This window comes from Mirounga angustirostris, unplaced genomic scaffold (genome assembly GCF_029215605.1).
Source record: "Mirounga angustirostris isolate CCGP_5_RB_7025 unplaced genomic scaffold, mMirAng1.0.hap1 SCAF_9, whole genome shotgun sequence".
Classification (NCBI taxonomy): domain Eukaryota; kingdom Metazoa; phylum Chordata; class Mammalia; order Carnivora; family Phocidae; genus Mirounga; species Mirounga angustirostris.
In genome coordinates, this window is record NW_026991717.1 from 116,793,295 (window position 1) to 116,805,633 (window position 12,339).

At 39.5% G+C, this 12,339-nt stretch overlaps 1 protein-coding gene across 7 annotated transcripts in view; it reads left to right on the plus strand.

The window, feature by feature from the left end:
• Positions 1 to 12,339, plus strand: part of ZNF410 (zinc finger protein 410) — a 41,351-nt gene that overhangs the window by 21,416 nt on the left and 7,596 nt on the right. For 4 of the 7 annotated variants that reach the window (XM_045901187.3, XM_064571318.1, XM_064571317.1 and 1 more), the window contains 5 exons: positions 3,328 to 3,478; positions 4,291 to 4,472; positions 7,824 to 7,913; positions 10,586 to 10,711; positions 11,452 to 11,592. In XM_045901187.3, coding sequence (XP_045757143.1) covers positions 3,328 to 3,478; positions 4,291 to 4,472; positions 7,824 to 7,913; positions 10,586 to 10,711; positions 11,452 to 11,592 — 690 coding nt within the window. Of the gene's footprint in view, positions 1 to 3,327; positions 3,479 to 4,290; positions 4,473 to 7,823; positions 7,914 to 10,585; positions 10,712 to 11,451; positions 11,593 to 11,890; positions 12,096 to 12,339 lie in introns of all 7 variants that reach the window. The other 3 variants (XM_064571319.1, XM_064571320.1, XR_010405261.1) reach the window with 2 other exon arrangements.

A 12,339-nucleotide genomic window follows, 5' to 3' on the forward strand; every position in this document is an offset into this window, starting at 1 on the left:
GACTTATTTCACGTAGCATAATAGTTTCTAGCTCCATCCATGTCACTGCAAAGAGAACTCCAGACTTCTTTTTTTTTTTTACTTTCCTACTTTTAAAAAATTTTTATTTTGTTATGTTAGTTTCATCTTGTTTCATTTTTTTCCTCCCTTCCCCTGTGATCCTCTGTCTTGTTTCTCAAACTCCTCCTATCAGTGAGATCATATGATACTTGCCTTTCTCTGATAGACTTATTTCGCTTAGCATAATACTCTCTAGTTCCATCCACGTCGTTGTAAATGGCAAGATTTGGGTTTTTTTTTTTTTGATGGCTGCATAATATTCCATTGTATATATACACCACATCTTCTTTATCCATTCGTCTGTTGATGGACATCTTGGCTCTTTCCATAGTTTGGCTATTGTGGACGTTGCTGCTATAAACATTGGTGTGCACATACCCCTTCGGATCACTACATTTGTATCTTTGTGGTAAATACCCAGTAGTGCAATTGCTGGATCATATGGTAGCTCTATTTTCAACTTTTTGAGGAACCTCCATACTGTTTTCCAGAGTGGCTGCACCAGCTTGCATTCCCACCAAAGTGTAGGAGGGTTCCCCTTTCTCCTCATGAGAACTCCAGACTTCTGTTAGTTTCAACATAATTAGTTCTGCTTTGACTACTGTAATGCTGCTTAGAATGGCCAGTTTTACCATTTTGGGGAGGCTCTAAAGTTCAGATTCTTCCTGAGATGCTTTTGCTAATCTCTGGGTCCTGAAACCGGCAGCATCTCCTCCTTGCATTAAGGAAGCAGTGCGGTATGAGCCAGGAAGAAGCTGGTGCAGGGAGGGAACCTTGGGCTTGGCCTCTGGAGAGCTGGAATCCAGACCTGATGCTGTTATTAACTCATCCTCTGCCTGGGGGACTTAACCTTCTTAGCTGCAGTTTTCTCTTGTTCAGAACACAGAGATCAAGTAGCTTACCTGATTGGGTTGTTTTGGAGATTTAAATAAGATTTTGCCTGGGAAATGCTTTATAATCAGCAAAGCATTGTGTGGATGTTTTTATTACTCTCAGAATATTTTACCTTATTACCTAACAACTACCTCGTATACTTGAATATAAAGTGAGCCCAAATATATGACAGTCTTCTATTTTATCAATGAGATGATTCCATAAAACCCTTTGAGGGGGCTAACTTAGGTATATAAACCGTTAGTCATAGAGATAAAATTAAACACTGTGAGTGGTTTTTTGAAAATGTTATTATTTTGATTACACACCCTTTAAATCATGAAATATATTAATATTGCTTTTCACCCACTAACATAATGAAATTATTTTATTTGGTATTTAAATGCATCTTTAACATAAATATCTTTGTTGTTACTAAAGCCATTTTGTGAGTCCGGTAGCAGTTTCTCAGAGCACATCTTCACTTCTATCTAAGTTGATTGAAATACAGATATATTTAAATTTTGTATATGATGCTTTATGTTATAAGGGGTTAGCAAAGGGCCGGATAACCACCTGTTTTATAAATAAAGTTTTGTTAGAACACAGGCGTGCCCACTCATTACAAATTGCCTGGGTGCTGCAGTGGCAAAGTTGAGTTGTTGTGACAGAGACCGTATGGTCCTCCAACCAAAAATACTTAGTATCTGGCCCTTTACAGAATAAGTTTACTGACCCATACTATATATGATACTTTCACTGGAAATTTTATCCCAAATGCAAAGACCTCACATAACTGTGGGATCTTTAAAGTGTTTACAGTGTTATCCAATGTGCGCCATGTAAGGTGTTGAATTTCTTTGTCTTTCTCTTTTTTTGTGGGGGGAACCAGTTCATCAGATGATCTCTGAATATCCAAAACTATCATTGGTTGATGTCATTTTAAGCTAATCCATCTTCTGCAAACAGTGCTTTGTGTTTTTAAGGGAGTAGTTTCATAAGGACTCAAATACAAGGCAATTCACTGTTTTCTGAGCAGTTTTTAAATTTCATGATTCTGTCAGTGTTCTCATTGTATATACAACATTGAATGCACAGAGTCCCAAATGTCAGCGGTTTAAATTTCTGTATTAGTGTGGGATTTCTACTGATCTTTCATTAGAAATTAATTAGCTGGAGCTCTGGAGTTGGTGGGAAATTTCCTTTATGGTATATACAGTTTTGTACTGTTTAAAATTTACCTATGTGCGGCTGTTTTTCAATTAAATAAAAAAAAAACTGTGGGACAATATTAAAAAAGAAAAAAATTAATAGCAAAAGGCATCTTAGATTCTACTCTGACCTTGGAGCAATTAGTTTTATAATTAGCATTTGATGACTTGTACAGCAAGGAACATGTAGGACAGGAAGAGATTAAGATTAGTAGACGGGATGGAAACCTTGATCAACTGTCAGGTTCCAGGAAATGTGATGGGCACAACATTTATTGTCCCTATTCTTGGCTTTTGAGAGGGAAATTTGGAAATATAAATCTTATTCCTGAGGTATATGTAGTAGAAAGATAAACTCCATATGCTTGAGGCATAATTAAGTAGTCATAAATATTTTTCTCTGTTGATATCCAACTATATCTTGAAGAAAATGAAAGAAAAGGAGTACTACCTGTGAATCTGGGATTTATATAAAGCTTTAACTGATTTCACTTAAGTTTAAGGGAGGCACTGTACTACGTGCTCATTTTCTTCCTTCCTTTTGTTCTGTTGAACAAAAAACTTCATGTTATTTCTAGCTTTTAAAAATGTGGTTAGATACTGTAAAATCAGCCGAGTTTTTGTATTCTTAAAGAGAAGTGGCACAGGAAATTGGAAGGTTATTCTTATTCTCTAAAATGATAGAAACAGCCAAATTGACCTCAGAAGATAGAAATCTAAGAGTGATCATTTACAAAAGAAATCACAAGCATAAGCCCAGAACTAAGCCATAATGGCTGCCCCTCCTAAAATAAATACAAGTTCGGTAATACCTGGAACAAGAAGCCATCTTTAGCATCCCACTCTGGGTGTTGACGCATATGCTTCCCTGCCAATTTGTGTAATGCAGGATAGGTTTAACTCTCTTTTTTTTATGTGAAACCATTGTGGACATTTCTTACATTTGCCAAAGAGGCCTGGTCTTGTGAAACGAAGCATGATGGCTTTTGAAAATTCTCTGGAGTAAGGGGATGGGAACAAATTGTGTGCTCAGTTGTTAGATGGGTATCAAGAGAGCTAGGGAAGCTGAAGATAGATACCTGCTTATTGATCAGTAGGAGTAAAATATAGGAGCTTTATTGTTTGAAACAAAGTACCTCAGCAGCTTCCTTCCCTGGATTACAAATATGTGACTGTGTTACAGGAGAAAATGTCCACCTCAGTTCTGGTGATGGGCAGCCCAAAGATTCTGGGCCCCTTCCTCAAGTGGAAAAGAAGCTCAAATGTACAGTTGAAGGCTGTGACCGGACATTTGTGTGGCCAGCTCACTTCAAGTACCATCTCAAAACACATAGGTGAGCATATTTGAGGTTCCATACTTGGAGCTCAAGAATGTTGAGGCTTCTGGAGGAGCTTGTCCCCCATTGACACATTAAAGGAAAGCAGGGGCTCCAGTTCACTTGTGATTAAGATGTCTTTTGTTTTTTAATAGAAGGGTTTGCATTGTCTCATTTACCTCATTTTTCACAAATACTTAGTAAGACATTTGGTACCTAAGCGTCTTAGAACAAGAGTTCTGGAATCTCCTTTTAAAATATAATTTCTTGGAAGACTTAAAAAAAATACATAAGCATGGGTGCACTCATAAACCTGTGAAATCATTTTTCAAGAAGTAAGGTGTGGGGGGCGCCTGGGTGGCTCAGTTGGTTGAGCGACTGCCTTTGGCTCAGGTCATGATCCTGGAGTCCCTGGATCGAGTCCCGCATCGGGCTCCCTGCTCGGCGGGGAGTCTGCTTCTCCCTCTGACCCTCCCCCCTCTCATGTGCTCTCTCTCATTCTCTCTCTCTCAAATAAATAAATAAAATCTTTAAAAAAAAAAAAAAAGAAGTAAGGTGTGGGGCACCTGGCTGTTGGTAGAGCATGCAACTCTTAATCTTGGGGTTGTGAGTTCAAGCCCCACGTTGGGCATAGAGATTACTTTAAAAAAAGGGGGTGGGGAGTAAGGCCTGGGGCATCTCTGGTTTTAATAAACTTCAGATGATTCTGGTATATCCAGGTTTGGGAATTACTGTCTGCTTTGAGAGGCAATAGGAGCTTTGATTTGTCCTTTCTAGCAAAGAGCATTTTCAGGTATTGTTGCTTATGTGATTTTTTTTCCCCCCCCTAGAAATGACCGCTCTTTCATCTGTCCTGCAGAAGGTTGTGGGAAAAGCTTCTATGTGCTGCAGAGGCTGAAGGTGCACATGAGGACCCATAATGGGGAGAAGCCCTTTATGTGCCCCGAGTCTAGCTGTGGTAAGCAGTTCACTACAGCTGGAAATCTGAAGAACCACTTGCGCATCCATACAGGTGTGTGCAACCCCAACTTCCCTGTAGGCAATCTTCCTCTGGGCTCGAGGTTTGCTCGCCTGTCCTTAGGAAAGGCTCTGACGTGGGAATAGAAATGAAGGTTTAGGCTTGTTGCTAAAACTCTGAAAATGGGATTTCTTTTTTTCACATGCTTCATGGCACTTTTCAGTTAATTCAGTAACATTTATGACCTTTCACCTGTGTGTGAGGAATGGATAGTGTTGATTTCTGCCTGTAGGAGCCTAAAGTGCAGGAAGGGATATAAGACCTTCTCTGATAACAATGATATGCTGAGATATGGACAAAATCAGTATTTCCAAATATCTTCGAATGTTACACGATTGTAATTTTGATCAGTAGTACTCATTGAATCACACAAACCATACAGAGCCTCTGCTAGCCCCTAAATGGGGTAAGGGGAAGGGGAAATACAAAAGCTAAGATGAATCCCTGACTTTGAGGAGTTTGCTTTTTTGGTGGAGCCTCACAGCATGAGAAGCAGAATGGGAAGGTGACTTGATCTGGGTCAAATAGCGTATTAATATCAAAGGAGCAAAATAAAGATACCCTGACTCTCATTCTAAGAGTGTAAGGTAACTTTCCAAGCCACCTGGCCTAAAATGTGCTAAGTTTCTTGTCAGAGCTTAATCACTGAACCGAGACCAGTCTTAGGATATGTAACTGTTCTTCCCCACTTTCTTGCCACTTTCTTCTTGCATTGCTAAAATGACAGCAGGTACAATTAAAGGGCATTCAAAAGTGAAACCCAAGCTGAAGCCATTTTGTTCTAGGTACGTCCCTGTGATTCCTGCTAGATTGACGTTACCACCGGATATGTTTTAGGGCAGAATAGCTCTGTTCTCAGCTTTTTCCTGAGAGACTAAACTATACTCTCTCCAAGAAGCACTTTGAATAAAAGAACAAGAAAAACATCTAGCAGACTAGATAAGGGAAGAAGTGGAGTTCACCATGCTTTATGGTTGAATTCATTAACCTCTTCATCCTCGTGCTGCGCATCCCCTTTGTAGATTAGATAAAACTGAACATCTTAAAATGCTTTCTTTTACTGTGGAGTATGACCTTATTTTCTCTCCTCATTCTAGCTCCTGCTAGCTCTCCCTTGTGAATCTCCTAATTGCTCACCGTTTCCAGAACTTGTCGTTTCTCCCGTTTCACTCAGTGTGTCTCTCGCCACAGTGTCGGGGCGCAGTGTAATCATTTATCCCTGGATGCCTCACAGATCCCAGTTGCCAGAATTCATATAATAATAAAAGTTAGCATTTATTGAGGCAATTTAGTATGTGTCAAGTACATGTACATTGTCTCTTTTAGTCCTCAACGATACTTATGAATTAGATACTGTATTTATTGGCAAAGAAATAGGGGATTAGAGAGTTAAACAACTTGCCCAATATTACACAGCTAGGAAATGGCACAGTTGGGATTTGAATTCCGGTCAGACCCAAAAGCTCTTACAAGGATTTTGTTTTCAAATGCTGACAGCTCAGTTTATCTTAAATGTCAAAGTGACCGCAGATCTTTATTAGTAGTGACAACAGTAATTAAAGCTCCCGATTTCAGCTTACCATGAGGGCTGACTATGTGCCAGACACCATGCTGAATATATTTAACTTGTGTCTCAGTTCTCACAGTAACCTTTTGAGATTGTATTATGTTAATTTAATTTAAAATTTTTTTAAGATTTATTTATTTTAGAGAGAGAGAGCACACTTGAACGTTGGGGAGGGGCAGAGGGAGAGAAGCAGACTCCCTGCTGAGCAGCATGGGGTGGGGGTGGGGGGCCCTTGATCCCACCACTCTGAAATAATGGTTTGAGCCAAAATCAAGAGTCGGATGCCCAACCCACTGAGCCACCCAGGCACCCCGGAATTCCTCCCTTTTCTAAATATTTATAGCACTTTTTTGTACAGGAATTTATATTAAAGTTATTTATGAATACATTTATCTTTCACACTAGTCTGTGACCTTTAGATAGGAACTGCCATCTCTGATTTTTTTCTCACTTTTTATTTTGAAATTATTACAGTCTCATGAGAAGTTGCAAAAATAGCGCAAAGAGTTATGTTGTGTGCCTTACCCAGCTTCCCCAAAAAGTGACATCCTCTGTAGCCACAGTACGATATCAAAACCAGAAGGTTAAGAGTACTATCAGTTAGTCTACAGGCCTTATGTAGTTTTTACCATGCATCTTTGATTTAAAATAACAATGTAATATTGTAGGGTGCCTGGGTGGCTTAGCTGGTTAAGCGACTGCCTTCCGCTCGGGTCGTGATCCTGTGGGTCCTGGGATCGAGTCCAGCATTGGGCTTCCCTTGCTCTGCGGGGAGCGGGCTTCTCCCTCTCCCTCTGCCTGCCACTCTCCCTGCTTGTGCTCTTTCTCTGTCAAATAAATAAAATCTTAAAAAAAAACCAAACAATAGGGGCGCCTGGGTGGCTCAGTTGTTAAGCGGCTGCCTTTGGCTCGGGTCATGATCCCAGGGTCCTGGGATCGAGCCCCGCATCGGGCTCCCTGCTCTGCGGGAAGCCTGCTCTCCCTCTCCCACTCCCCCTGCTTGTGTTCCTACTCTCACTATCTCTCTCTCTGTCAAATAAATAAATAAAATCTTAAAAAAAAATAAAATTAAAAAAAATAATAATAATAAAATTAAAAATAAAATTAAATAAAATAATAAAATTAAAAATAAAATAAAATAAAAAATAATAAAATTAAAAAAAACAATTGTAGACAAAAACAAATATTATAGACAATAAAAATTACAGAGAAGCACAAAGAAAGGAAATCCTCCATAATAGCACTATTCAGGCTGTAACTACTTTTAGCATATTGTTATAGATTTTTCTTTGTACCTCTGACTGAATATCTGTTTTCATTTGTTTGCTTTAGATAGTGGGACTATGTAAAACCTATTTTATAACCTTTAAAAATCTGTACTTTTTAGTGGATTTAGAAACTGAATCATAAAAAGAATGGTATAAAGTAAAAAATCCTGACAGCATATGTGATGTTTATCTTGATATCCTCAAAAGGGATGGGATCACTGAAGAAGGTGGGTCAGTGTAGCTGGGGGTCAGCCCTTGAGCCAGGAAGGAGAAGGAAGTATGATGCTCAGAGGTAGCCACTCTAAAGAAGAGGGTAGGGCTGTCTGGTGGGCTGTTGGCTAGGAGACCATTGAGAGGTGACACTTATTGGATAGATAGCCCCACTGAAACTACATAGCCCGAATTTAAGAAATCTGAGCAAGTCGTTGGAAACTGGATAGGTTAATGGAAAAAGAGAGTAATAGATAGTTCATCAGAAGGCTGATTCTTTATGTCATTTTCTGTCTCCAGGAGAGAAGCCTTTCCTTTGTGAAGCCCAAGGATGTGGCCGTTCCTTTGCTGAGTATTCTAGCCTGCGAAAACACTTGGTGGTTCACTCAGGTACTAGAACCCGTGCCTTTCATAGATTTCAGGGAAGGTAGAGAACCAAAAGGGTAAAAGGGTGGTGGTGGTGGGGAAATGGTATAAAGAAATCTAGAAAGAAACAAACTTCAATATAAAGTTTACTTCTCATGACAGAATCAGAAATGAAGGCTCTTGATAATTGGATTAAAAGGGTTGTATAATCAAGGGGGGAAAACCTAATTGCTTTATTCTCAGCTGAGCCATTGATGAATTGCTTTCTAATCCAGAGCTTTTCTGAGGAGATCAGAAAATTTATTTGGCACTGTGTTGGGTGCTTAATAAGTTACATCAGATATGGGCCATGGAGGTTATTCAAAGCAGAGATTGCCAAGGCAGAAGTGAACTCAAGAGTGGAGAGGGATTCTAGAATGGAATCAAGTAATTGTTCAAATGGTTAGCCGTGGGAAGTATAGGGAAGCCAGAACAGGAGGAGTGGAGAGAAGGAACTCGAAGTTATTTGTGATGAGGACAGCAAAGCAGTTCAGTGGGAGCGAGGGAGTTGGAGAGGTGTAAGCAATCAGGGATATGAATTTCAGAGTTGAGCTCTTACTTGATGACAAGTTCTAAGCAGAAGGTGACAAACTGTTAACCTGTGGGTTAGATGTGGACTTCCAGGTATGTTTTGCTTGGCTTGTAGAGTGTTTTTATTTTATCTTACTTAATTTTATTGTATAAAATTATGTCAAACATACATAAGAGGAGAGAAAACAAAGACATTTTCTTACATAACAACAATACTATTATCATACCTTTCAGAATTAACAATTCTTTTTTTTTTTTTTAAAGATTTTATTTATTTATTTGAGAGAGAGAATGAGATAGAGAAAGCATGAGAGGGGGGAGGGTCAGAGGGAGAAGCAGACTCCCCGCTGAGCAGGGAGCCCGATGCGGGACTCGATCCCGGGACTCCAGGATCATGACCTGAGCCGAAGGCAGTTGCTTAACCAACTGAGCCACCCAGGCGCCCCAGAATGAACAATTCTTTAGTTTTATCTCATACCCAGTGCATGTTTAGTTTTTTTGCAGTTGTCTCAAAAATGTCTTTTACAATGGGTTTGTTTAAATCAGGATCCAATAAGGTTTAATTATTATACTTAGTTTAATTATTATACTTAGTAAGCCTTCTTTAATCTAAATCTGCCTATAGCGACTTTTTTTTTTCATGCCATAGACTTATTGCACTACAGTTAGTTGGGTTTTATGGAATGTCCCACATTCTGGATTTGTTGGTTTGCCTTCTTTTATGTTATTTAACTTGTTCCCTTAGATTTCCTATAAATGGAGGTAAGCCCTAAAAGCTTCAAAGGTTCAAAGATTTGGCAAGGATGTGTTATAAATGGTTGTATGTGTTTCATTTTGTATCGTCATATCAGGAGGCACGCAGTGCTTGGTTGTCAGAATTTATCAGTGGGTTCAGGTGGTAACACCCTGATCTTCACATTGTTAAGTTCCCTAGCACCTTTTGCCGTATGGTTTCATGAGTGATGCCTGAATTGGTTATTTCATTAGGATTGTAAAATGGTGGTTTTCTAATTCTATCATTCTGTTCACATCAGTTGGAATTCTTCTGTGTATAATAAGTGTCTTCTCTATCCAGTAGGGCTATTAATTTGCACAGGAAAGGCAGGAAAAACGTGTGTTCCTTTTCATTTCTTTTAATTATGAATTTTCAAAATAAGAAATTGGTGCTCTTGTTTCTTCTAGTAAATTCATGGGTTTCTATGTAGTCACTGTGTATCAATCCATTGTAGTTCTCTTTGAACAGCTTTTTTGATGTATAATGCATATACCTTAAAGTTCATCCATTGTAAGCATACAAATCAGTGATAGAAAATATACAGAATTGTACAGTCATCACCACAATCCTTCAACAATAGTTGAAGCGTGGGACACAGAAATTGCATGGAATCCAGTTTTAGAACAATTCTGTCATACCAGAAAGTTCTTTTGTGCCCCCTGGTTGTCAGTTCCTGCTCCCACGCCCAGATCCAGGCAACTACTGGTCAGCTTTCTGTCTCTATAGATTTTCCTTTTCTGGAAATTTTCTGGCCATTTCACTTACTTTGGCTACCTACAAATCTCCTATAGGCATGTGTTTCTGACCCCAGCTCCAAGTGTCATTGTCTGAGTAGGTGGAAGAGTGACTGAGAGCTTTGGACACAGAGGATAGTTCAGATCACAATGTAGAAGAACCACCGGTGTAAACGCTGACGGCTGTGAGAGTGGTGGCAGGAAGTGGGATAATGGGGATTCTGAACCCAGGGTTGGAATCCTTGAGGATGGTACATGTTCTGGAGCTCCATGGAATAATGTATCTGGAAAAGGAAGGGAATATTCTGTGTGGCTGCCATGATCTGATATCAAAGAGGTTGTGAAGGCAGCCGTACAGTGGGTACTGTAAAGGTAGGAGCTGGGAGCAATGAGCATACTAAGCCCTGCTGTGAACTCTTCCTGCCTTCCCTGGTGTATGAAGGTTTTGAGGCTGGGACCTCCAAGGCTGGGCGGAGAACAGGAGAAGGAAAAGCCTCTTCTGTTTAGTTTAACATTCTCTGAACTTCTCTATCCAGGTCTTGAGTCCATTCTCTTGGTGTCAGAAACGTACCCTATTTTTTTTTGGCTACCTTGTCTTAACCTGCTCTCTGTTTCAGGAGAGAAGCCTCATCAGTGTCAAGTCTGTGGGAAGACCTTCTCTCAGAGTGGGAGTAGGAATGTGCACATGAGAAAGCATCATTTGCAGCTGGGAGCAGCTGGGAGTCAAGAGCAGGAGCAAACTGGTGAGGAGAGAAGGTGGAGTGGAGGGCTGTATCTTCTGGGTCCAAAAAGCCAAATAATTGGCCTATCTGGTTATCTGGAAATTTTCAGATTCTGTGTTAGGGAGAGAGACCTAGTCTCATTTGATGGACTAGTGGTTTCCAAATATAGCTCTACAGTAAAATCTGTAAGCTTTTGAAATGTATATATTTGTATTGCCTGTCCACCCCTCCCCCCCAAATAAAACAAAACAGTTCAAACTGATAACTGAAATTATTTGGGAGTAAGATCCCAGAATCTATAGTTTTGGTTTCTGTAGTTAAGTGTAATGGTAACTAGTGCTGATCCATGAACCAGCATTTGAGTATTACTGTAATAAAGTCTTCTGTAAGACGAGGGTTTAAACATTTTTTACATATCATTCATGATTCCCTTTTTACCCTAACTTAAATTTGATAACTCGTTTTTATTATTTTTTCCCATGTCTTTAATCAATTATTTCATTCCATATACTCCTTTCCAAGGATGTATCCTTCCCATTTCATATATTAATTCTCCACATGCTGATCGCAGGCAAGGATATTTATCTATGAGGCTCCACCCTTCCCTTCTAGGTTTATTCTTGCTCCCCAAAAGTAGATAGCATCCAAGATACAGGTTAACTTCCAGTTCTGAAAGGAAAGGCCAGCTTCCTGTGAAGGAAAATGGGGCCCAGGCACAGCCTGGCCTGCAGCGTGTCTCTCACATCCTGTTCTCTGTGCAGCTGAGCCACTAATGGGCAGTAGTTTACTTGAAGAGGCTTCAGTAACCAGTAAAAACCTGGTGCCTATGAATTCCCAGCCCAGCCTTGGTGGAGAGTCCTTGAACCTACCAAATACCAATTCTATCCTAGGAGTTGATGATGGTAAGACTTTCAACTCTCCTTTATTTGGGGGAAAATGGGCTGCAACTAGGGACTAAGGAATGGGGTTGTCTCCAAAATGAAGGTTTTAATTAATTTCATTTCTCGTGAGTGGTTGTGGTATGATTGCGTAGCATTTGTGTTCTTTGTCTCTGGGATGGATAAGTGAATCTGTTAAAAAAATATATTTTTTTTGTTGAACAGATGATGTAACGAAAGAATAAAGAGAAAAAAATTTAAGAAGAAAATTATCCATAATCTTAGCATCCTAGCCCAACTATTTCTATCTTTCCTATTGCAGTTATGGAAGAACTTAACTTTTAAAACATTTAAACAGAACATAACCAGGTTTTACAGAGGAGATATAAAGCAATTTCTCCATACCTTCAAAAGCCATATCTTCTGGAGAAAAGAAAGGGCTCTCTAGGAAACAGTTGCTCCTCTCTGGTATAGAAATTTCACCCAAGTTACACAGGCCAGGCCCTCTTCTCTGAAAAACTTAACAGGTGAGGTCAGCATGCATTTATTCAGTGCCTACTGTGTGCCTGGCACCATGTGAAAGATAAAAGTAGAAACCAGGGACCTTAAAATCTAGTTGAGAAGTCAAAACTTACATATGGGAAACATTGAGTGAATAGAAGATCGTATGTAAGTAAATGCTAAATTACACAGTACAGTCTGGAAGAGCAGTATCTATTGAAAGCCCCATAGAAGAAACTTTGATTTATTAGAGGCCTAAGTAGTTTATGT